Source organism: Rhinatrema bivittatum, chromosome 2 (genome assembly GCF_901001135.1).
Source record: "Rhinatrema bivittatum chromosome 2, aRhiBiv1.1, whole genome shotgun sequence".
NCBI lineage: Eukaryota > Metazoa > Chordata > Amphibia > Gymnophiona > Rhinatrematidae > Rhinatrema > Rhinatrema bivittatum.
In genome coordinates, this window is record NC_042616.1 from 796,324,812 (window position 1) to 796,348,401 (window position 23,590).

The 23,590-nt window shown below is 43.1% G+C and overlaps 1 protein-coding gene across 1 annotated transcript in view; it reads right to left on the reverse strand.

Moving 5' to 3' along the window:
- The window catches only part of LOC115083407 (serine/threonine-protein phosphatase 6 regulatory ankyrin repeat subunit A-like), a 190,340-nt gene that overhangs the window by 136,581 nt on the left and 30,169 nt on the right, over nt 1-23,590 (reverse strand). Inside the window, exons 5-8 of the mRNA XM_029587212.1 lie at nt 15,589-15,693; nt 12,471-12,569; nt 2,068-2,169; nt 46-147 (exon numbers count right to left, since the gene is read on the reverse strand). Of these exons, the coding sequence (XP_029443072.1) occupies nt 46-147; nt 2,068-2,169; nt 12,471-12,569; nt 15,589-15,693 (408 nt within the window). The remainder of the gene's footprint in view (nt 1-45; nt 148-2,067; nt 2,170-12,470; nt 12,570-15,588; nt 15,694-23,590) is intronic.

The window sequence follows — 23,590 nt, forward strand, 5'->3', positions numbered from 1 at the left end:
CACAAAAAAAAACAAAACAAAACAAAAACAAAATTTGCCACTTGCCTTGGTGCGAGCTAAAACATTTGAGTGGAACTTCTCTGTGAGAGTCTCCATGATGTGGGTATGGCCTCTTTCTGCACAGATGTGCAAGGGAGATCTGTCCAGCTGCAACAAACAAATACAGCAGAGTAAGGGGATGCAAATCACACCCGCTACTCTTTCATATCCTTTCACGCAACAGTCCGTGCATCTTTTCAAAAGCAAATTTCTGTTCTTTGCAAAATGAAATGATGCATCCAGTACCAAATATATAGTACATTACCTATTTTCCAACAGAACACAATCCATACAATATGCGGTGATGGACATATATCTCCAAGATGTCACAGTGTCTTTTTAAAGTAATTTAGGGACAAATTCTTAGGATGTGTTACTGTGAGATCCTGCAGAGCCAACAACTGGATCCTGGGTTGCCCATCCCATTGCAGTTCCCAAAGGAATCCACACGGCTAAGCTCTCCCTCATCACAGCTAATTCTAGCTGGCTATCTTGCTGGCAATCTGCATAGGGAGGTCAGGAATGGAATCAGCATGGATATTGAATCACTTTGAATCCTTAGACGTAATGTTAAAACTTATTAGCAGTTCATAAGTGTGGGCATTATAGGTAACCTATTCATTTAGACATATAAATACGGCAGATTGCTAAGGTGTACCCTGAAGGCTTACATTGCACAGATCTGCCTGTGATATATATATATATATATATATATATATATATATACTAGAAGATTGTGGATCCGCAGGTTGAAAAATGTGATCAACTTTAGGATTCTTAGTACTGAAGTATATAGGTAAGGTATTGTTGGTCCATTGAAAGCTATTTTAGTAGCCCAAAGAACCCCAGTTACCTCCCTGGTCTACACTTCATGTTATCAAGACGAAGAGATGCATTGTTTCTGTGACTCCTTATGAAAATACAAATACTGAAATCTCTGACTTATGATTCCAACATTAATGCATCGCCTGAAATATCCCTCAGCAAACACATGGGGAGGACTGGAAGGGATTACTTAGGGACATGCATATGTCCTGGTTGTCTTCAAAGTCATAGAATCTTTGATCTCTCACCTTGTAGCTTGTTTCCACTGGTGGGTTAAAGAGGGTATAAAATCACAAGAAAAGCAATACATTCATAAGGGTTAACAGTGCAAATGGCACCTATCATTTTTACAGTCTTGGGAGAGCAGTGAAACAGTATTAGGGCGTTAGGATAACAAAAGAGAAGTTTGCAGCCAAGTCACAGGATATTCATAGATTTGCATGAACTCTACCGGCCTCATTAATGAAGGCTTTCAAATCAGGTTCAATGAATAATGGCAGATTCCAGTGCCTTTGGCTGTTCACATAAAGTTAACCCACGATGACAGTAACAGAAACCCTATCTCATTTCCACTTATTTTTATTCTGCAGAATGCCCATTCTGTTTTTGTTTCAGTTCCTTCAAACCACTCTGCGATGATTTTCACTGTCACCGGAATGGTACTTGCATGGAACTTCCTTTAAAAAAGTAGATTTTTTTAAGGGCCAGAGTCCATGGCGTAGGCCGCAGCACTGCCAGTTGCAGCGTGCCAGAGACAACTGACGGGTCCCACTGGGGGATGGGTGCGCCTGGCTGAAGGAGCAATAGTGAGGGTTTAAGTCTTGGAGGGGACTTCCTCTCCAGCCCTTCTGACCGGTGAGGGTATATGTATGGCCTGAGCATGCCACCTGGGCTGGTGTGTGTAGAAAGGGAAAAAAATGGAGAAATATAAAGACATATTTTTAAAGTGATTTTTACAGCACTGAAGGGCCTGATTCATTAAGGGTTTTTCCCTATTCTGTGTCTATGGGAAACAGAAAACCTAATGAATCAGGCCCTAAGCTAGAATCCCGTAGGAACAAGACCTCCCCGGAAGGAAGTGTTTTGTGGGACTGGGGGTGAAGGTGGCAAAGCTAATGCGTGTAAGCTGGGGTGAAATAGATGAAAATAAAAGCAAAGACAAAGAAAGCGTGAGCTTGAAATTTTTGTTCTAGTGACTGGTACCTTGTCTGCTATGTTGGGGTTGGCCTTGCACTGGTAGAAGAACTTCAACAAAACGTCATCGCCTTCCCAAGCAACGATATGTAGTGCAGTCTGACCTTCTTCCTAAACAGAGGACAGAAAACAATCCTGGTTTTATTCTCATGTCAGTGGCATACAACTTGACTGACTGTAGGTTTTCCCATAAATCTTGGTATCAAGGGAGAGTAAAATACCACCTAGAGTGTAAGAAACCGGGACAAAGATATTAATAGGTTGCTTGTCTTCATGTTTTATATGGAATCATTCTTCTCTGTTTGGTTCGGGAATCTTGGAAATGACCGAGTCCCAAAGTTGTAAAGACCTATCTGCTTTGAAGTGCCGAAAAGCAGAATCTAAATCAAGTAAATAAATAAATAACTCCTGGTTTCATTTAGATGTCTAGGAAAGTGTGGCTTTTGCGGACCCAGCATGTTTGTCCTCGTGTTTCATTTGAATGATCACATTGACCTGACTCAAAGTTGGGTACTGTTGGCCCTCTTAGACAGCACTTTCTGGCTTTCAGTACAGTATATAACCTATAGTAGCTAAGCAAACCTACAGGCAGTAATGACCTATGCCCAAACAATATATTATGGTTACAAACCTTTCAGTTTCCTGTGGAATCTCTAGGAATGGATTGGATAATTCATTTCTGGGCATGCATAAATTAACTTCACGAGGTCCTTATTCAGTAAGACGGCTAGCGGACAAGTTATTCAGCTAAAGTTAACCAGATAACTTGTCACTGATATTCAGCAGGACAACTCTCCTGCTGAATGTACTTGGCTAAAGTGACCCGGATAACTTTTAAACCTAACCGGATATATTTCAATATAACCAATTAGGTTTAAAGTTATCCAGTTACATGCATAAAACATCTCGTAAAACAAAAACCCTTCTGGGTCACCAGGTCCAATCCTCCATCATCCTCAATGCCTCACCCCCAAAATCAGTAACAATGATGTTGGGCATAGCCCCCCCAAGCCTCTCCCAAAGGATTACATTGCGGACCATTGCATACCAAGCAGCCTTATTTATTTTTATTCATTTATTTAAACGTTTTTATATACTGCACAATAAGGCATTTACATGTCCGTCTAGGCGGTTTACAAATACACATTCATAATTTAAAAACAGAAATAATACAATAAAATAAAATACTTACAAAGAAATTTGGCCTCAGAGTATTACGATCAAGTGGTATATCTGCAATTGTTATGTTCTATAGGCATTATTAAACAGATACGTTTTTAGCCTTCTTGCCCCCACCCCCAATCTGGAAACAGGCAGGCTCTGAGCCCCTTGCTAACTCCTCCCCTCTCTCTTTCTCTCCTCCCTCCCTCACACTCTACTTCAACCTTCCCACCTCACTGTGAACTTTCAAGGCTGCTTGGAGCATGGTACATTTGTACCATGCTGGTAGTGTAGTTCACCAGAGCAAAAATTAATTCAGAGCCTTCATCCTTGTCCCTTACAAGCTGGTTTACCAGTGAGACAGTTTTTTAGAATCAGAAGATTGTGTTCTGATTTTCAAAACTTCAAGTTACAAGCTGAGGTATTAAAAAATGCCGCTAATAGAAAGAGGATATAAAGACAGATCATCAAACAGGCTTAGTTGAGTGTGCGGTTTTCAGATCGTGAAGAGTTAATATGTTATAAACCAAAAGCAGAAATGCAGGAGCTAATTTGTGTGTTACTATATACCGAATGATCCAAAGAAGTCATATCCATCATCAGAAAACATTGTCAAGTTCTGGCGAACATTTACTTATTCGTGTGGATGCAACATCAGAGACTGATACATTCAAATCTTCCATAGGAACAAAATCTTAAAACAGATGGGTGTCATCAACCTTGTGGTTCGTGTGATTTTTATTCCCAAATTATAGGTGCAAATGTTGGGATTCTTCTATCTATTGGCATTTCTATTAAACACAAATTCTGTACTGATTGTCTGTCAGCATTTGTGATCTATGCAATTGTGTGTCCGTGCAATAAATTCTATATTGGATGGACTTCTCGCAAGATGACTCATAGAGCAGCACAGTTGTGTGCAGCCAGATAAAATGCAGGCTCTGTTAGTATCACATTGTGTGGAATATATACATACTTTCAAACAATTGCCATAGATGATTATTGATATGATCCCCCTGAACATCAGGAGAGGGGATAGACATCGTATGTTAGCTTTGAAAGAACAATTTTGGATATTTGAGCTAGTCATAGTGACACCTCAAGGTTTTAATTAATCCATTGATTGGTTTGAAATCATTTAATAGGCTCCAATAAGTTCAATAGGCTGTAATAGTTAAAATCAGAGATGAATGACAATTGGAGCATCTTCATCTCAATAACTTTTTTAAAAGCATGATGTCGTTTCTGTTGTAGATACAAGGATTTTCAACAAGTGTCTGGTGACTACCCCGACACAGAGATTTGATCTCGAAACACTGTTCAGCATCGGGTTGAATGCTCATATAAATGTGCTTTTAACAAACAAAATGTTTTTATCTGCATAAGAAAAATTAAAAAATGTATAATTGGAATATTTGGATACTGATATTCCCACAAGATTCAATTTTATGGCCGCTCTTACAGACAAGTTTGGTGATATTTTTGTCAGGGATTTCCACATGAAGACATCTATCAGCACTTGTGTATTAATCAGGAAGATGTTTACTGTAAATATGTGGGCAATATCTCTCTGGCTGAAGAATGACCTGCCTGCTTGGGGAAAAAAAGACTGTCTGATGGACCAACAGCATTGCTGATTTTGAAGCTAATTGATCTGCAGCAGTGAACTAAGGAATGCAGATCAATCCCATCATAAACGACAGAAGGAGCCACATGGAACAGCCACATGGAATGGACGGACATCTCACGCCAGCCACCTCTGCCCCTGGGACTGAACTATCTTGGGTGCTCCCAACCGAGTGGAGCTGTTGTGTCCGTCGGTCGCAGATGACTGCGCCCTCTCTGCCTCACCTCTTTTCTCTTTCTCCGCTCCATTGGGCAAGATGGCTGCCTCGCCTTCCTCGCCGACCTCTCTGACGTCTCCGGTCCGGCATGGGCAATTGCGTTCGCCATTTTCCCTCTGAGGTCATCTAGGGCAAACGCGTGCGCGTCGGCCCTCCTTTTGAATACTTCATGGTGGGAACCTCAGGGGCATCCCCACCGCATGATGTCACTACCTCCGGGTATTTAGCTTCCGCTCTCCATTCCAGCTATGAGTTAGCAAGGAATCTCCCTGCTGATCTCTGCCTGCTACCTGCTGCCTTCGCTCTGTGTACCTTCGCTCCGGAACAACTTAGGTACCCACTCCTCCAGGGCCTTGTCTCGCTCCTACCTTCCCTTCGGGGATACCAGCTAACAATAAGGACTCTCAAGGTACCTGCTCCTCGGGGGCCTTGCTTTGCTCCTTCCTACCCTCTGGGGTTACCAGCTTTGTCAAGGGCACCTAAGGTACCCACTCCTTGGGGACCTTGCTCCGTCCCGGACCTCCACCCTCGGGGGGGGGGGGGGTTCTCTCTACAGCAGCTTCCAGCCTCACAGTGAGTACCTCAGCTCTTGGTCTATCTCTGCCTTGTCTCACCTCCGCTATTGTAGATTCCTGGCATCGCGGACCACTACCGGATCTACCCTCTCTGGTATATCATCTGTGCCTGGGTTCTCAGCCTACCCTACTCTGCGGACCACTACCGGACCCATCATCCTTTCAAGACCTGGTGAGACTTTTTATCTGCACTGCAGAGTACAGACTGGACTACGCCATCAGAGACTCTTCTCCTCTAGCTGGGTTCACAGCCCATTCCCCAGGCCACCAACTACATTGCTGTATAATAAAGTCTATCGCTCCACTGTGTGTATTACTGCTAAGAACCAGCCTATCACTACAAGTCCCCACAGGGCTCTGCCCTGTGGGAGGAGTCATCTCTTGTAGTGACCAGGGGTCCACAAGTCACTGTCGAAAATACAACAGGAGCGCTGAAAGCAGAGACGTTGTCGAGAGGGAGCGAGTCCTGAACAGTCGAGATCAGTGAGACAGCCTCTGCAGCCACGGAAGCAAGCAAGCAAGCAGGAGATCAGCTACACTATCAGGTTGGGCATGTACGGCTCCTCACAGCGGGGGTGATTTAGAAGTCTTTCTTATTCACATGGAAATTTTAGATCGATCTGGCAATCTAATGTCGAACCGATTTCCTAAGAAATAAAGAATAATATCCTAGATGAAGTAATTACTAAGTATGTAGTCCTAGTAACGTCTGACAATAATTCAGTTTATTGTGCTAATCCTAATAAAGAAATCCATTATCTAAGGCAAACGGTAAAGGTGCATTCTGTACCTTCTCGGTGTGAAACATAAGCTGAAATAGTTTATGATGCATAGGGATTTGGCTCCACATGTCCTCTACATCTCACCCTAGCGTCCCTTCGATTACAGTACTGGGCTCCACCACCTCTGCGGGCCTGCCATTCCAGGCCTCGTCACCTTCCTCCTTGGCTCTTACAAGTCCCACGCTTAATCCAACCCTCACACCCCCTCCCAAGTCTCACCATCAACCTTTGTAATAAACCACACAGCTACCAAAACTAGTGAGGCCACGGCCTGAAATTATCCACAGTACTTCAGAGATTTAAAGACTGATGTATATATAGCACCTAAACACCTAAAGCAGCCAATCACATCTTAATTCTCAGCAACCAATTGGATTTTGATTCCCAACCTTGAAAAGGACAAATGGCCTGCAAGTCAGTTTCCTTGCAGAATTTTTAAATATTATATCTTCTGAGCCATAGCCATCAGGTGCTCGTCATCTCGGCAATTTCCAAGGTGCTCACGCTTAGAACCACTAAGATTCCAGCACAGACGCAAGAAAGAAGACACTTTTTGAACAGAAAAAAAGGCCCTCAGTCCAAAACTGCCTTCTTAAAAACACAAAGGTCGATTAACCCCAGAGGTTTGAGCCTCCTTTTGGCAAATAGTGGCCGAATAGCAAGTTTTTTCTGAATATTAATCTAGCCTCTGTTCTGGTGGTTGGGCCTGAAAGGCAAGGGTCACATGGGGGCCTGGCGCCAACTCCCCTCTCTCTGTCCCACAGCCTTGGGGTATTGGGTTCTTTCCAATAGGGAGAAGAATACTCCTCCAAGATCCAAGGTATGGGCGTGACTCTTTCTCGTTGTCTTTTCTGGGGAGATCTCTCCTTGCTTTCAGTGGGAGGGACGTGAGTGCCAACAAAATAATCCAGATGCTCAGATTGGGTGTCCAAAGAAAGCTTTATTGTAGCAATCTTTCAAAAGCAAATTATGGCACTGAATCACCAGTTCTTGCCACAAACAGCTTATCATCGCAGATCTCCAACTTTTCTTATCTGTGCCAGTGTCTCGCAGTAAATGGGTCAGGGGGAAAAACTTACCGTCAAAGTATGGTAAAGCAAGGTGGGACAGGGATATCCTAGTTGTGGGCAGAAAATCCCTTTCCAAAAATATTGGCAAGCAAAAAATAAAAAGCAAGGTCTCAAACACCGCACAACTCCCACTTATACCTCTTCTGCCCAGGGTGAAGACTCTGGCTGGGGGTCTCCATATCTAACAAAAAGAGTCTTACTTACAGTTCTCTTCCTCCAGGTAACACAAAAGATCTTTCGGATGAAAAGTCCGTGCAGCAGGGACAAAATATTTTTAGTTTCCCCACTTAAGGGCAGGAAGGATGACAGCAAAACCTCTGCCCAAAACACAAGATAAATATTTAGAAAAAGGCAAAAACTGGAGCTCTCCTGCAGTGTGACCCCCCTCCATCCACAGTTTGTGTGATGTTGACTAGCGGAATCTCTTCTATTACTGGCCTTCCTACAACAAGGTCCCCTAACCCAGGCCTAGTGCCATGGATTTCACAGAAAACCTCTCTAAAGCAATCCCGGGGGCACTCTTACTGGACAGGTTGTATACCATTAAGGCAACTGCCCTCTTCCTGTTCAATACAGAATCCAAGCCTTGCACACCAAGAACAGGAAGAAAATCAACTCAAAGAAACAGCTCCTTCTCCTTCGATTACTAAATCAAAATGACACAGCTAGCTATGATGCAATCTGCTTTCATAATAGCAGGGGGATAGCTGTTCCAGAAACCTCTATGGAGTGATGTTCTGAAATGGTGCATCTCTCCCTCAACTAAGAACATAAGAAATTGCCATGCTGGGTCAGACCAAGGGTTCATCAAGCCCAGCATCCTGTTTCCAACAGAGGCCAAACCAGGCCACAAGAACATGGCAATTACCCAAACACCAAGAAGATCCCATGCTACTGATGCAATTAATAGCAGTGGCTATTCCCTAAGTAAACTTGATGAATAGCAGTTAATGGACTTCTCCTCCAAGAACTTATCCAAACCTTTTTTGAACCCAGCTACACTAACCACATCCTCTGGCAACAAATTCCAGAGCTTAATTGTGCGTTGAGTGAAAAAGATTTTTCTCCAATTAGTCTTAAATGTGCTACATGCTAACTTCAAGGAATGCCCCCTAGTCCTTCTATTATCCGAAAGAGTAAATAACTGATTCTCATCATCTACTCGTTCTAGTTCTTTCATGATTTTATAGACTTCAAACATATCCCCCCTCAGCCGTATCTTCTCCAAGCTGAAAAGTCCTAACCTCTTCAGCCTTTCCTCATAGGGGAGCTGTTCCATTCCCTTTATCATTTTGGTGCCTGTATCCTACTCCTAGCTCTAAGGTTTTAGAAACTAGAGCCATTTAATGGTGATCCCAAAGAGTCCCCACAGTAACTTTCATAAAAGGGGATACTTGCCTACTAATAGGCAGTTTTAAAATGTTCAAAAAGGCATTTGGAAGGGCCTCTAAAAAGTTATTTGGAGTATGCAGGAGGTGGAGAATGCCTATAGTTACCATTATCAGACTCCACTCTATCTCTAGTCTTCATGACCCTACCACTCTTGCCAGCTATTGTCCCATTTCCCTCCTCCCTTTTGCCTCCTTATTGAACGTGCTGTTCACTGCCACAGTCTTGACTTTCTTGATTCTCAAGCCATTCTTGATCCACTCCAGTCTGGTTTTCGCCCTCTACACTCCACAGAAACAGCCCTTGTCAAAGTCTCCAGTGACCTGTTTATGGCTAAAGCCAAAGGCTTTTACTCAGTCCTTATCCTCCTTGACATATCTGCTACTTTTGACACTGTTAATCATCAGCTTCTCCTTGATACTCTGTCCTCACTTGGACGGGACTCTGTCCAGTCTTGGTTCTCTTCTTACCTCTCCCATCACACTTTTTTTGTGTTTCCTCTGGCGGATCATCCTCTACTGCCATCCTATTTTCAATCTGTGTGTCTTGGGGTTTTCTCCTGGGCCCTCTTCTCTTCTCCCTGTTTACTAATTCCCTTGGTGCTCTGATTTCCTCTCTTGGTTTTCAATACCATTTTATGCTGATGAGGCTCAGATTTACCTCTCTAAACCATAAATTTAATCAGAAATCCAGTTTGATATCTCAGCCTGCTTGTCTAACATTGCTTCCTGGAGGTCCCACCAACATGGCCAAGACAGAGCTCCTTATCTTTCCCACTAAGCTCACCTCTCCTCTTCCTTCTTTCTCAGTTTCTGTAGATAACACAGTTACCCTCCCAGTCCCCCTCAGCCCGTACCTAGGAGTCATCTTCAACGCCTCTCTCTTCTCTACACATATCCAAAACTCTGATAAAATGTGCTGTTTCTTTCTCTATAACACTGCCAAAATCCATCTCTTCCTTTCTGAACACACTACCAGAACTCTAATCCACTCCTTCATCTCCTCCCGCTTAGATATTGCAACCTGCTTTTCACAGGTCTCCCAGCAAGCCAACCCTCTCCATTACAATCTATCCTAAATTCAGCTGCTCAACTTACGTTTTGCCATAGTAGCTACACCCATAGATAACCCCTTTTCTGAAGTCACCGCATTGGCTCCCTATCTATTCCCGCACACAGTTCAAACTCCTCTTACTCACCTACAAGTGCCTTCACTCTGCAGCTCCTCGCTACCTCTCCTCTCTCTACACCCCTCCTCGTGCACTCCTCTTATCAGACAAGTCACTCACATCTGTGCCCTTCTCCTCTACCTCCAATTCCCAGCTCTGTACTTTCCACCTGGCTGCACTGTGTGCTTGGTATAGACTTCCTGAGCTGGTGCGTCATGTTCCCTTTCTCAGCCTGTTTAAATCCCATCTAAACACCCACCTTTTTGAGGCTACTTTTAAATCTTAAGCCTTATTGTCTGCCTTCAGCTTCATTAACTAATTCATTTTAACCACTGTCTTGCTACATGAAACTCCCCAAAACTCTTTACCTGTATGTTTGTATCTTAAGGGTAAAGGGAAATCTCATTATCCATCTCACAGACAGACAAAAGCAGAAAAAAGTTGTTTCGACTATTTGTGGCAAATATGTACAGCAGGGCACAAAACATGATGTCGTGTCGGGCATTTGCTGATTAAAAAGGAAAGTACTTGATTTTATTTGCTAAACTTTAAAATCTGCAAAAATTGTAATCAGGTCCATATTCATGAGCCATTTAGAAAGAAAATAGTTATACGTCTAAGGCCTGGATTCATCATTCATCGCTGAATGATGAATCCAGCGAAAACGGGGGGTGGGGGTCGAAGGGGGAGGGGCGGTGTCTTCACTGCCGGCTTTCACACCAAATAGTGCCACCTTTCACGCCACCTTTCTACTAACTTTATCGCCGCCAGCGAAGACACCGCTGAGTCCGCCCCCTCGCCACCAAAACTCCTCCCCTCGCCGCCCCGACTCTGTCCTGACTCGAATTAGCATGCTATCGCACGCGAAAAGGGCCTTTTCGCGTGCGATAAGCCTTTAGTAAATAAATGGCTTACCCTGCTATATTTAGCCCTTATCCAGCTAACTTCTAGCCGGGTAGCAGGTTATCCACCTAACTTTACCCGGATAACTTGTCCACTATTGAATATGGGCCTCTATGAATTTAATGGGACCGATAATTATTTATGACCCTTGATATACAAAGGTTTATTAAGACCTAGGCACTGGTGTTATGAAGGTCCTAATACATTTATAAGCGAATTGGAGAACAACGCAAAGATTTATCAAATGCTCCTTGTATGTTTACTTACATATTATGCATTTGACACAAGACTCAATTTTTGGAGGGTAATTTTTCAATTTATATTGAATCACATATTAATTTAAACTCATTACTGAATGGGATTTGTTGGGAATGAAAGTGCTGGCCAGTCATGTGACTGACTTAAGGCAATCCTGATTTCTCTTGGCCTCTGAGTGTCCAATGTCTTTGGTTCTCTCTATGATGTTGCAAAGTCAGCCTGTTTAGGAGATTATGAGACATTTTTTTTGTTTTCTATTGTTTTTTCTCACAGAAAACGGAGCTTTGATTTCCCTTCTCAGGTAACTTGCATAGTGTCTGGCAGATTGCATGATTTAGCCTGATTTATGAATGTTCCTTAATCTATATATACAAAATCACTTTCCCTTAGTGGACGTCTCATTTAGATTTTGTGTGTTTGATTGTCACTTTCCTTCACTTCCAGAGCTTTCCTAGTGATTTCTCAGGTCCCGGTGTACGTAGTTGATTTCACATTATTCCTTTATAAATATTCTTGGTTCGAATGGCAAGAGAGAGAAAAAGGTTTAAACTCATTTCAACTTTTAGATGCCAAAAACGTTAGGCAGTTTGTTATAGTGGCGCGCTACCAATTTCCTATCAAGGGGCTTGGCTCCACTTGGTGAGATGCTCTTCCATGGCATGGAATAACTTGGAAGGTGATCATTAACCTGCAACAGAAAATATTTTTTTTTTTGTCTGGTGACTGATTTTGAAACAGATAGCTTAGATCCGGCAAAGTTTATTTACTTTCAGTTTTCTTTCATGGTTTGTTTGGTTTTTTTTGCTGTTTTTTTTAAATGTCATTATTCTCTACATTTAAAAAAAAAATAAAAAAAAATAGGCGTTGGGTAGGTGGTGTTGACATTGGTATGCCCTGCAAGAACCCATAGTCAACTAGTAAAAACATACATTTATAAGGAAAAAAAAAAAAGAGAGAGAGAAATTGAATGTGAGTTAACATTGTATTGGAGATACCTGCTTCACAATCAGACACGAGACCAGAAAAATATTCTATCGCAGGATAATGGTCAGGTCACTGTAAATGTTGGAGGCTTTTTCTTTGCGTGTTCATTGCCCACATGTTACACTCTTGGCTCACCACAGAGCCATTGCAAGAAGCCATCACTGGAGTGATAACCTCTTCACTGCTTCAGTCGCTATCTTTTAGTCAACCATTGGCTGCTAAAGTCATGCGTGCTTAGCTTTGGGCCTCATTCAAAATGATCTCTGCTTACTACTCACGTTCTGGAAGTCCACTATGGCTCCATGATCCACAAGAATCTTGACCAGCTCTGGGTCTCTTTTCCTGCAGCTTGCATGCAGCACCATGTCACCGTATTTCTACAATGAATAAGCAGCATTTTCAATGTTAGTACAATAACCAGCAGCAGCATTCTGTGCTGCGGAAGAGGTTAATGGCTTCCTTTGAATGTGGTTTTCTACAGCCACTAAGCCCCTTTTTATGTCCAGTCTGCTCCAATATTAAAAAAAAGAGGAAGAAAGCCAATTGTCATTGTTACAATAAGTCTAACTTTCTGAGATACTGCCCTCATGGTGTAGTGTGAATTCCGCTTGTTGAGAAACACATAGATGGCATAAGTCAGTAAAGAGTTTATCCAGAGGCACAGAATAGGCAAAAGTCCTTTCTGAATAAGGAAAGGCCTGAAAAATATGCTTTAGATACAGCCTTAGATGGGTGTGCTTTTGGATTGTGAGTTTATAAGAGGTAGTATGGTACATTTCCCTGTTCTCTAAGGTGGGTGTGGCTTTTCAATAGGAAGGTAATGTACAAGCCCTTGTCCCCTGAGCTGGGGAGATGTCATGCATGAGAGAGAGCACAACAGGAAAGCTCTGGACCTTTTCCTCTCCCTTGAGCTGGGAGTAGTTTTGGATGTGAGGGTAGACACTAGGAAGACACTGCACTTTTTCCAGTCCTTGAGCTGGGAGTAGTTTTGGATGTGAGGGTAGACACTAGGAAGACACTGCACTTTTTCCAGTCCTTGAGCTGGGAGTAGTTTTGGATGTGAGGGTAGACACTAGGAAGACACTGTACTTTTTCCAGTCCTTGAGCTGGGAGTAGTTTTGGATGTGAGGGTAGACACTAGGAATGCTCTGTACTTTTTCCAGTCCTTGAGCTGGGAGTACTTTTGGATGTGAGGGTAGACAATAGGAATGAAATGTACTTTCTCCTATTCCTTGAGCTGGGAGTAGTTTTGGATATGAGGCTATACACTAGGAATGCTATGTACTTTTTCCTATTCCTTGAGCTGGGAGTACTTTTGGATGTGAGGGTATACTCTAGAAAGGCAGTGTACTTTTTCTTATTCCTTGAGCTGGGAGTACTTTTGGATGTGAGGGTATATACTAGGAAGGCAGTGTACTTTCTCCTATTCCTTGAGCTGGGAGTAGTTTTGGATGTGAGGGAAGACACTAGGAATGCTCTGTACATTTTCCAGTCCTTGAGCTGGGAGTACTTTTGGATGTGAGGGTAGACAATAGGAATGAAATGTACTTTCTCCTATTCCTTGAGCTGGGACTACTTTTGGATATGAGGGTAGACACTAGGAAGACACTGCACTTTTTCCAGTCCTTGAGCTGGGAGTAGTTTTGGATGTGAGGGTAGACACTAGGAAGACACTGTACTTTTTCCAGTCCTTGAGCTGGGAGTAGTTTTGGATGTGAGGGTAGACACTAGGAATGCTCTGTACTTTTTCCAGTCCTTGAGCTGGGAGTACTTTTGGATGTGAGGGTAGACAATAGGAATGAAATGTACTTTCTCCTATTCCTTGAGCTGGGAGTAGTTTTGGATATGAGGCTATACACTAGGAATGCTATGTACTTTTTCCTATTCCTTGAGCTGGGAGTACTTTTGGATGTGAGGGTATACTCTAGAAAGGCAGTGTACTTTTTCTTATTCCTTGAGCTGGGAGTACTTTTGGATGTGAGGGTATATACTAGGAAGGCAGTGTACTTTCTCCTATTCCTTGAGCTGGGAGTAGTTTTGGATGTGAGGGAAGACACTAGGAAGACACTGTACTTTCTCCTATTCCTTGAGCTGGGGAATAGTTTTGGATGTGAGGGAAGACACTAGGAATGCTCTGTACTTTTTCCAGTCCTTGAGCTGGGAGTACTTTTGGATGTGAGGGTAGACAATAGGAATGAAATGTACTTTCTCCTATTCCTTGAGCTGGGACTACTTTTGGATGTGAGGGTAGACACTAGGAAGGCAGTGTTTATTTATGTATTTATTAATTAATTTTTCTATACTGATGTTGGTGTATACCTTCACCCCGGTTTACAATATTCCTTAAAATAAACTAAACATAAAATACATAAAAACATAAAATACAATATTTCATAAAAACAAAATATGCTGAAAATTTAAACCATTCATAAAAAATAAAAAAAATTTCAATCATAAAAATGCTAAAATTATATAAAATTATATAACACATTAAAGTACTCAAATTTAAGAACGGAAATCATAAAAAAAAAAAGGCAAAATCCTAACTGGCTTCTACTTGAAATGCTTGAACATACAACCAGGTTTTCAGTGCTTTCTTAAACTCCTTTAAGTTACTTTGGAGCCTTAATTCAGTGGGTAGTGAATTCCAAAGACCTGGTCCCGCCAATGACACAGCCCTTTCCCTAACAGAAGTAAGTCTGGCAGTGGCGATAGAGGGAATTGTAAGGAGCCCTTTGCCAGCTGACCGCAGATTTCGTTGTGGGGTGTGAATGCGTATGACTGCATTCATCCAGTCTACTTGCTCTGCATAGACTGCTTTGTGTATTAGGCATAAAGTCTTATATTTAATTCTGAATTCGACAGGTAGCCAGTGTAATGCAGCAAGGACAGGAGTAATATGATCTCTTTTATTTGTACCAGTGTACTTTTTCTTATTCTTTGAGCTGGGAGTACTTTTGGATGTGAGGGTAGACACCCCTCTGAGCTAGGGGTGGCTGAAGATGTATAGGTGGTACTGTATTTTTCCCTGATCCTTGAGCTGGATTTGGCTGTAGATATGTGAGTGTACAATAGAAAGGCCAATATCCTTCCCTGTCCCCTGAGCTGGGTGTGGATTTGGATGTGTGGGTGTGCAGTAGAAAAGCACTGCATTTTCTCTGTCCTCTGAGCTAGATGTAGCTGAAGATGTGTGGGTTTGCAACGAGTGGTACTGTAATGCTCCCTGTGCCCTGAGCTGGCTGTGGATGTAGATGTGTGGGTGTACAGTAGAAAAGCACTGTATTTTCTCTGTGCTCTGAGCTAGATGTAGCTGAAGATGGTTTCCATCAGGCGGTACTGTGCCTCTCCCTGTGTCCTGATCTGGGTACTGTTGTGTAGAAAAGGAAGGCACGATACCTTTCTTTGCGACCTGAGCTGCGCTTCTGCTTGAGCTGCAAGCAGTTCCTTACAGATGCCAATATTTCCTGATTCCACAGCTAAGAAGAGCGGGATACAGCCATCCTGCATGTGCGGTGAGGGGGAAAGGGAAGGCAGACAAACAGAATGGCGCTCATTCTGTTAATAATTCTTATTAAAATCACATTTCATTATTTTGATACTTTTACAAAATGTTGATGTATAATTATTGATTTATGTGTATTTATTTATTCACTAGCTCTATCCAAAAGTGCTGGGCGAGGTACAAAGCAGAAATATCATACCCCTAGCTGGTTAATACATTTACAGTTTGCTGCACAGGATAATTTACAAGTTAGGCTGCAGTGGAACTCCTCACTGCATATCACTTTGCTACATCTAATTTCCATCTTTAGCACAAGCAAAATGATTCTGCGTTAGCAATACGATAACACTTTGAATTAGTCATCTCTTCTCGCTTCCTTGCCACCAGTTTGCAGGCTGATAACAGATTGGACGCTGTGCTGGTAAATGCTGGGAGGGCACTGAGATGCCACTGTTCTGTTCTCTCATTTTGTTTCAGAGTTGGGAAGGAGGGCCGGCCTGGCGCCTCCGGGGCAGCGCTGTGCACTGTCACGCCGTGACCCAGGTTCAATTGCAGGATCAGGGTTTCTGTTCACCTAGGCTGGCCACGAATGGGGATGCCACAGAAGCAGCACACGCTCTGGGGAGGGGAAAGAATCTCAGTGCAATTCTGCATTTCCAGTGGCATGTAAAGCTACATTCTGGCTCGCCAGAGGGGAAAAATAGGGTAAGAGGCTGGCCTGAAAGCTCAGCGGAAGTGCTGTGCACTACAGTGTAGAGCGACCTGGGTTTAATTCCCCATTCCCTCGGTCAGCTGGTGCTGGGGAGGCTGCAGAAGCAGTAAGGATAGCTTAATGCTGTGGGACTGTTTTTTTTCAACATTGTGTTTCTTTGGTCTGGATGTTAATGTTTCCTTTTCTGTTTGCTCAAGTCGTAATCTGTTGAGATCATCAGTCTGTATTAGCAGAAACAGCCCTGGATTTGACAATAGGGACCCATTATGCCTGTGCCTGTATTTAAGGGCAGCAGGCTGGCTAAGATTAGCCGCCTTTCAGAGAACAGGCCTTCTGCTACCCAGTAACAGACGCTTGTAGGAGGTTAGGATGGTGAAAGCACTAAAGTGCCTGGGGGCAGCAAAATCCCGAGGGGTAGATTTTATAATGTGCGCGCGCTTCCCGGCGCGCACACGTGGGCGCGCCGGTTTTATAACATGCGCGCGCACGTTATAATATCGGGTGGCCGCTCGCCGGATTTTACAATTGCTCCTGCCCTGCCAACGGGACGCTTAGACACGGCACCAGATGAAAAATGGCGCTGCCCTCGGTCTTCCAGCGCCGTTCCTAAGCGTCTCACTGGCAGGGCAGGAGCAACCGGGAATGGCTCCTGCCCCGTGAAGAAAGGAAAATCTGGTAAAAGTGGAGAGGGGCGGGAAAGGATGGGAGGGAAATGCAGCAGCGTTTTCTTTTTCCTTTCCTGTTTTTATTTCTTTTTTTTTTTTTTTTTATTAAAAAAATGAAACAAATGAAAAACAAAATGAAACAAAATAAAAATAAACCTATGCCTGTGCACACCCCTCCAAATGATAAAGAAGTCATCCATCGCCCCTTGACCAGTTCTTTCCCGGCACTGTCCGGGGCGATCGGTGCACCCCATGGCTGTGTCACGGGGACTTTCTCACGTCCCCCTGAAACACGCTCCGTTTCGGAGGGTTTCATTTTGCCACTCACTGCAACTCAAGGGCTTCCCAGTAGCATTTTGCCTCGTTAGGCACTGCTCTAAGCGTAGACGCTAGTCCTGCGTCTCCTCTTTTACGTACATTTTTTCCTTTTGACTTCACGACTGCTGTTTTGCTTTGGTACATACTGTGGGGGCGGTTTTGGAACACAGCCCGTACGGAACCAGGTCTTCAAAGGGAGCACAGGTGCACTAAAACTATCCACGCACAATTATACCGGCTCGTCTGCACGCGGATTTCTTTGCCAGGAAAATGTCCCCGCATTCTTCTGAAAATGCCAAAGTAGGTACATAAGGGCAAAGCCGGCCCCAGCCTCCCCCCTGGAATGCCGCTGCTCACTGTAGGTAAACTTATCTGCCTCCAGCCCGTACGCACGTACGGTGATCTGCATATCGAGTAGGCAGGCTGTTTCCATGGGTAAAGTATTGTTTTACATGACAAGCAAATTATGTAAAAAAACAACCAAGGAGAGGGAAAATAAATCTCCCAATCAATTTTTTTACTCAATTATAAGGAACATTTTTCATAGTAAGCAGAGATTTCTGTGCATGCTACTTATTTAAAGATTTCTGTGCATGCTACTTATTTAAAGATTTCTGTGCATGCTACTTATTTAAAAAAATTAGGCACATAAATTTGTATGTGCAAGTTATGCCCTGCAAAGAGCAGGTGTAACCTTGTGTGGGTGGGTTTGACCACGTTATTTCACATAAGGGTTTGTGTGCATAAAAGGATGGACACACCTCGATTTTGTGTATACTTTTACATGACCAAAAAAGAGGCATTCTGTGTAGCTTGTTGGGATTTCTGTGCATGCTACTTATTTAAAAAAATTAGGCACATAAATTTGTATGTGCAAGTTATGCCCTGCAAAGAGCAGGTGTAACCTTGTGTGGGTGGGTTTGACCACGTTATTTCACATAAGTGTCAGAATAAACTTATATACATAAGTTCGGTTTGATAGTTGGGGCAACTTATGCATGTAGTGGCTACATAATTTGCTTAAATCATAAACACAGAAGCCAACTCCTCTCCAAATCTATTAGTTAGAAACTACCAAGGAGAGGGAAAATAAATCTCCCAATCAATTTTTTTCTCAATTATAAGAGACATCTCTGCTTACTATGAAAAACTTTCCTTATAATTGAGTAAAATAATTGATTGGAGATTTATTTTCCCTCTCCTTGGTAGAGACGTCTCTGCTTACTATGAAAACATTTCCTTATAATTGAGTAAAAAAATTGATTGGGAGATTTATTTTCCCTCTCCTTGGTAGTTTCTAACTAATAGATTTGGAGAGGAGTTGGCTTCTATGTTTGTGATTTAAGCAAATTATGTAGCCACTACATGCATAAGTTGCCCCAACTATCAAACCGAACTTATGTATATAAGTTTATTCTGACACTTATGTGAAATAACGTGGTCAAACCCACCCACACAAGGTTACACCTGCTCTTTGCAGGGCATAACTTGCACATACAAATTTATGTGCCTAATTTTTTAAATAAGTAGCATGCACAGAAATCCCAACAAGCTACACAGAATGCCTCTTTTTTGGTCATGTAAAAGTATACACAAAATCGAGGTGTGTCCATCCTTTTATGCACACAAACCCTTCTACAGGCACACATTCTTTAGTAAGAATCCCAATGGGGCTGTATACTTGGTTTGCATTTGGATTTGATTTTAGATTTGAATTACTCATGTTTCCAAACCCAAGTTCAAAGTGAGTTGCATTGGGTACAATAGATATATTTTGGGGCCGATGCATTACAGAGCGCTCAGCCAAGCGCACTGTTTAACCCGCAATTGTATAGGCGCGTTCACAGCCCCTTATGCTATAAGGGGATTAGCGCCTCCACAACGCGCGTCCAACGCACCGGGAATTAATGGTGCTCATCACATGCAAATGCATGTGAATGAGGCTATTAGTTATTCACTCCCAATGCGAAAAAAGAAATGTGTGTCTAATACGCACATTTTTGCATTCAGAAATTAACGCCTGCTCAGAGCAGGCGTTAATTTCTGAGCACCCCAAAAAGCTGTACTTCCTCCAATTTAATATCGTGGTGATATGAAGTCAGAAGAAGGAAAATTAAAAAAAAAAAAAGTAAAAGAAAGTGCCAGTGGTCAGGTTTGGGAAATGGACGCTCAGTTAACCAGCGTCCATTTCCAAAACCAATGGCTATGCACCAATTAGGGAAAATGGATGCTGATAAATTCACCTTTCGTTTTCTAAACCGGCGGACAGCCATGGGCAGCCGACCGCTCGCAGGTGCCAGTGAAAAATGAGCATATATGTTCGTAAGCAGCCTCTACTCATATATTCCATATTGTATAAAAGTCAAAAATGCGTGCATATTTTCACTTTTGTGTGCACTTATACGTGCATAAAAAAACGGGCGGTTGGGGCGATCTGGTGTGGGGCCGATATGTACGTACCTAAGTTGCTATTTTAAAAGATACTTACACGCATACATTTTCCAACTTTCTCACGTATTGTTACACCTGCTAATAATCTGGCATAACTGATAATAAAAGTGTTTATTGTATAGTACTGACTGAGTGAACTGGGGGAGTTCAAGCTGAAGAACCAGGAGGGTCTTGATGACCTGGAGAAGGACTGAGCGAACTGGTGGACTAATTTGTAAAGCTGCCAATTTCACTCCTGTGTGCATGTTTAAAATGCAGCAATTCACATGCATAAATTCCCACTATTGTAAGTTCTACTTTATTTTCACACGTAAAATATACACACGTACAGGTGGATTAAGTATGCACATTCAATGCATTGATGTATGTTGTTTCAAAGCATTGCATGTATTTTATTTTTTTTTTATTTTATTTATTTAATTTTATATACCGGCAACCGTTTGCACATCGTGCCGGTTCACAAGTAACTTACAACAGAAAGTATATAGGCATAGCCTTTACAGAGAACGGTGTATAACGTAAAACGCAGTAACAGAACAAATAACTAAGTAACTGGGGAGGGATGAGGGGGGGGGGGTCGATACAAAGGGGGGGCAGGGGGAGGGTGCAAACAGATACAAGGGGATAAAATGTGAATAGGGATTCGAGGAAGAAATATGTACAATGGTTATATACAGAAGTTGTACACTGGATATATATACAGATGTTGTACACTGGTTATATACAGGAGATGTATTCACTTGTAAGCTTATATATGAGCATATATACCGAGGTAAAGATACATGTATTTTATAATACATGCATATCGGATATGCAGAGGTTAGAAAATAATAGCTTAGATCTATGTACAGCCATATACATTTGTATATGCCGCCATGCATAGTTATTTGAAAGATATCCTGTAAATGAGGCTGTAAGTGGGACAGTAAAGGGTTAAGATTTAAAAGCAGCCTCAAAAAGGTGGATTTGTAGACATGATTTAAATAAGACAAGAGAGGGAGCATGATGCATCAACTCAGGAAGTCTAAGCGTATGGTGCAGCCAAGTGGAAAGCAAGGAGTTGGGAATTGGTGGTAGAGGAGAAGGACATAGGTAGGAGTGAATTGCCTGATGAGAAGAGTACATGAGGAGGGGTATGGTGAGAGATAGGAGAGGACAGGTAGTGAAGAGTTGCAGAGTGAAGGTTCTTGTCGCTGAGTAAGAGGCATTTTAATTGTAGGCGGGAATGGATAGGGAGCCAGTATAGTGAGGTTTCTAGTAGTGTGTTCAGAAAGGATGGGATACTGCTGAAGTTATAGAGAAAGAAATGGCATATTTTAGCAATGTTTTGGATATGTGTAGAGAAGGAGAGAGAGGAGTCAATGATGTTGCCAAGGTTATGGACTGAGGGGACTGGGAGGATTAGGGAAAGGAAAAAGAGGCGAAGTGAGCATAGGGGGAAAGATAAGGAGCTCTGTCTTGGCCATGTTGAGTGGGACATCCAGGCAGCAAGTCCAACAAGCAGATTGAGATCTAGGAGTGGATTCCTGCTGAAATCTCTGGTGTAGAGAGGTAAATCTGGGAATCATCAGGATAAAGACGGTATTAAAAGCTATGAGAGTAATCAGAGCACCAGGGGAATTAGTATACAGAGAGAAGAGAAGAGACTTAACCCTGAGGTGCACCACTTGATAGTGGGAATGCAGTAGAGGAAGATCTACCAGAGGAAACACTAGCAGGCCGATGCAATATCAGGCGCTCAGGTCAGCGTGCCCCTAAACGCACGGTTGGACGCGAGTTTTGGATGCGTTAGACTTATGCCTGAGACAATACTGGGATCAGCATGTCCAAAACGCGAGGCCAAACCAGTGCCTAGCTAATAGCTAATGTAAATTCCATGTAGTTGAGTTCTATTAGCTATTACTGCCCGATTTAAAAAATTCCTGTGTAGCCAATGCGCCCATTGTAACGTGAAAAATGTAACGCCAGCCCAGGAGCTGGCAGAGTCAAGGGCTCTACCAAAAAAACCCCCAAAATCCTGCTTTCTGTGGTTCCTCCTATTAGTATCGTCACAATACAAAATAGGAAGAACCACAGAAAGCAGCATCGCACAAAAAAATAAAATCTTGAAAAAGAAAAATTCTGGACGCCCAATATACATGCACAATGTACACGGCCCAGGCCGTGTATGTTGTACATGTTTTTTGTGACGGCAGATGGAGAAAACGGACACTTGTATTGAGCGTCTGTTTCCCTAACCCGCACTGCCAGCCACGTCTCCTGGGTGCTCAATGAAGAGGAGGCGCTAGGGATGCACAATTTCCCCTAGCACCTCCTTTTGTACACGGCAGCTCATTATCATATTGCATCGTGCACCGGGAGAGATGGGTGGGAGCGTGTTAGGAAAGCAGGCACTCGATCATGAGCACCTGTTTTTCGCTCGCCGATATTGCATTAGCCCCTAAAAGTGTGATGGGAGAGGTAAGAAAGGGTTCACACTCACAAAGCGGGGAGTAGCTGGCTTGTTACGGCGGTTACTACCCCAAACCAAATGTGCCTGATACTTCACTTTCGATGCATATCCAGCATGGCTCTCTGCTTCAACAGCATGGGAGAAGAATAAACTGATACCTCAAGCATATCCAGCATAGCTCCCTGCTTCAACGGCAGGGGAGAAGATAAACAACCAATAAGGGCTGTATAACATAGTCTGAGTAAAACAAATAAGCATGGGTGTAGCTTGCTTATTGCGGCGGTTACTACCCCTACTACCCCTAACTTATCAGCTAGATATTCACTTGGATGCAGCTCCATCACTGCTTTCTACATTAATGGTGGGGGTGGAAAGGAAATAGAACCAAGAGCTAAGAGAAACAGATAAGTATGAGAGAAAAAAGTGTGTGAAGCTTGCTGGGCAGACTGGATGGGCCATTTGGTCTTCTTCTGCCGTCATTTCTATGTTTCTATGTTTCTATAAAGGATCCAGGACAGGACAGAGTCCCGAAATCCAAGAAGTAGGTGGGGATCAACAATGTCAAAAGAAGCAGAAAGGTCAAGGAGGATAAGGACTAAGTAAAGACCTTTGGCTTTAGCCATAAACCTGTGTGCTTTCAACTGCCTTCAGGGGAAGCGTTTCCAGGAACATTCCATAACCTAAGTGCTTCCAGCCACCTTTAGAGGAAGCGTTTCTGGTGATGTTACTCAACCTGTGAGCTTCCAGCCACCTATAGAGGAAGCATTCCCGGTGACGTTACACAACCAATGAGCTTCCAGCCACCTTTGAGGACTCGTTCCTGGGCATATTCTACAATCTGTGTGCTTTCAGCCACCTATAGAGGAAGCGTTCCTGGTGATGGTACACAACCTATGAGCTTCCAGCCACCTTTGAGGACGCGTTCCCGGGAATGTTCCACAACTGGTGTTCTTCTAGCCACTTCTAGAGGAAGTATTCCCAGGGGCATTCCACAACCTGTGTACTTCCAGCCACCTTTAGAGGAAGCTTTCCTGGGGACATTCTACAATCTGTGTGCTTTCAGCCACCTATAGAGGAAGCGTTCCCGGTGACGTTACACAACCTATGAGCTTCCAGCCACCTTTGAGGAGGTGTTCCTAGGGATATTCCACAACCTATGAGCTTCCAGCCACCTTTAAGAAAGTGTTCCTGGTGACATTATACAACCTGTGTGCTTCCAGCCATCTTTGAGGAAGCGTTCCTGAGGATATTCCGCAACCTATGAGCTTCCAGCCACCTTTGAGGAGGCGTTCCTAGGG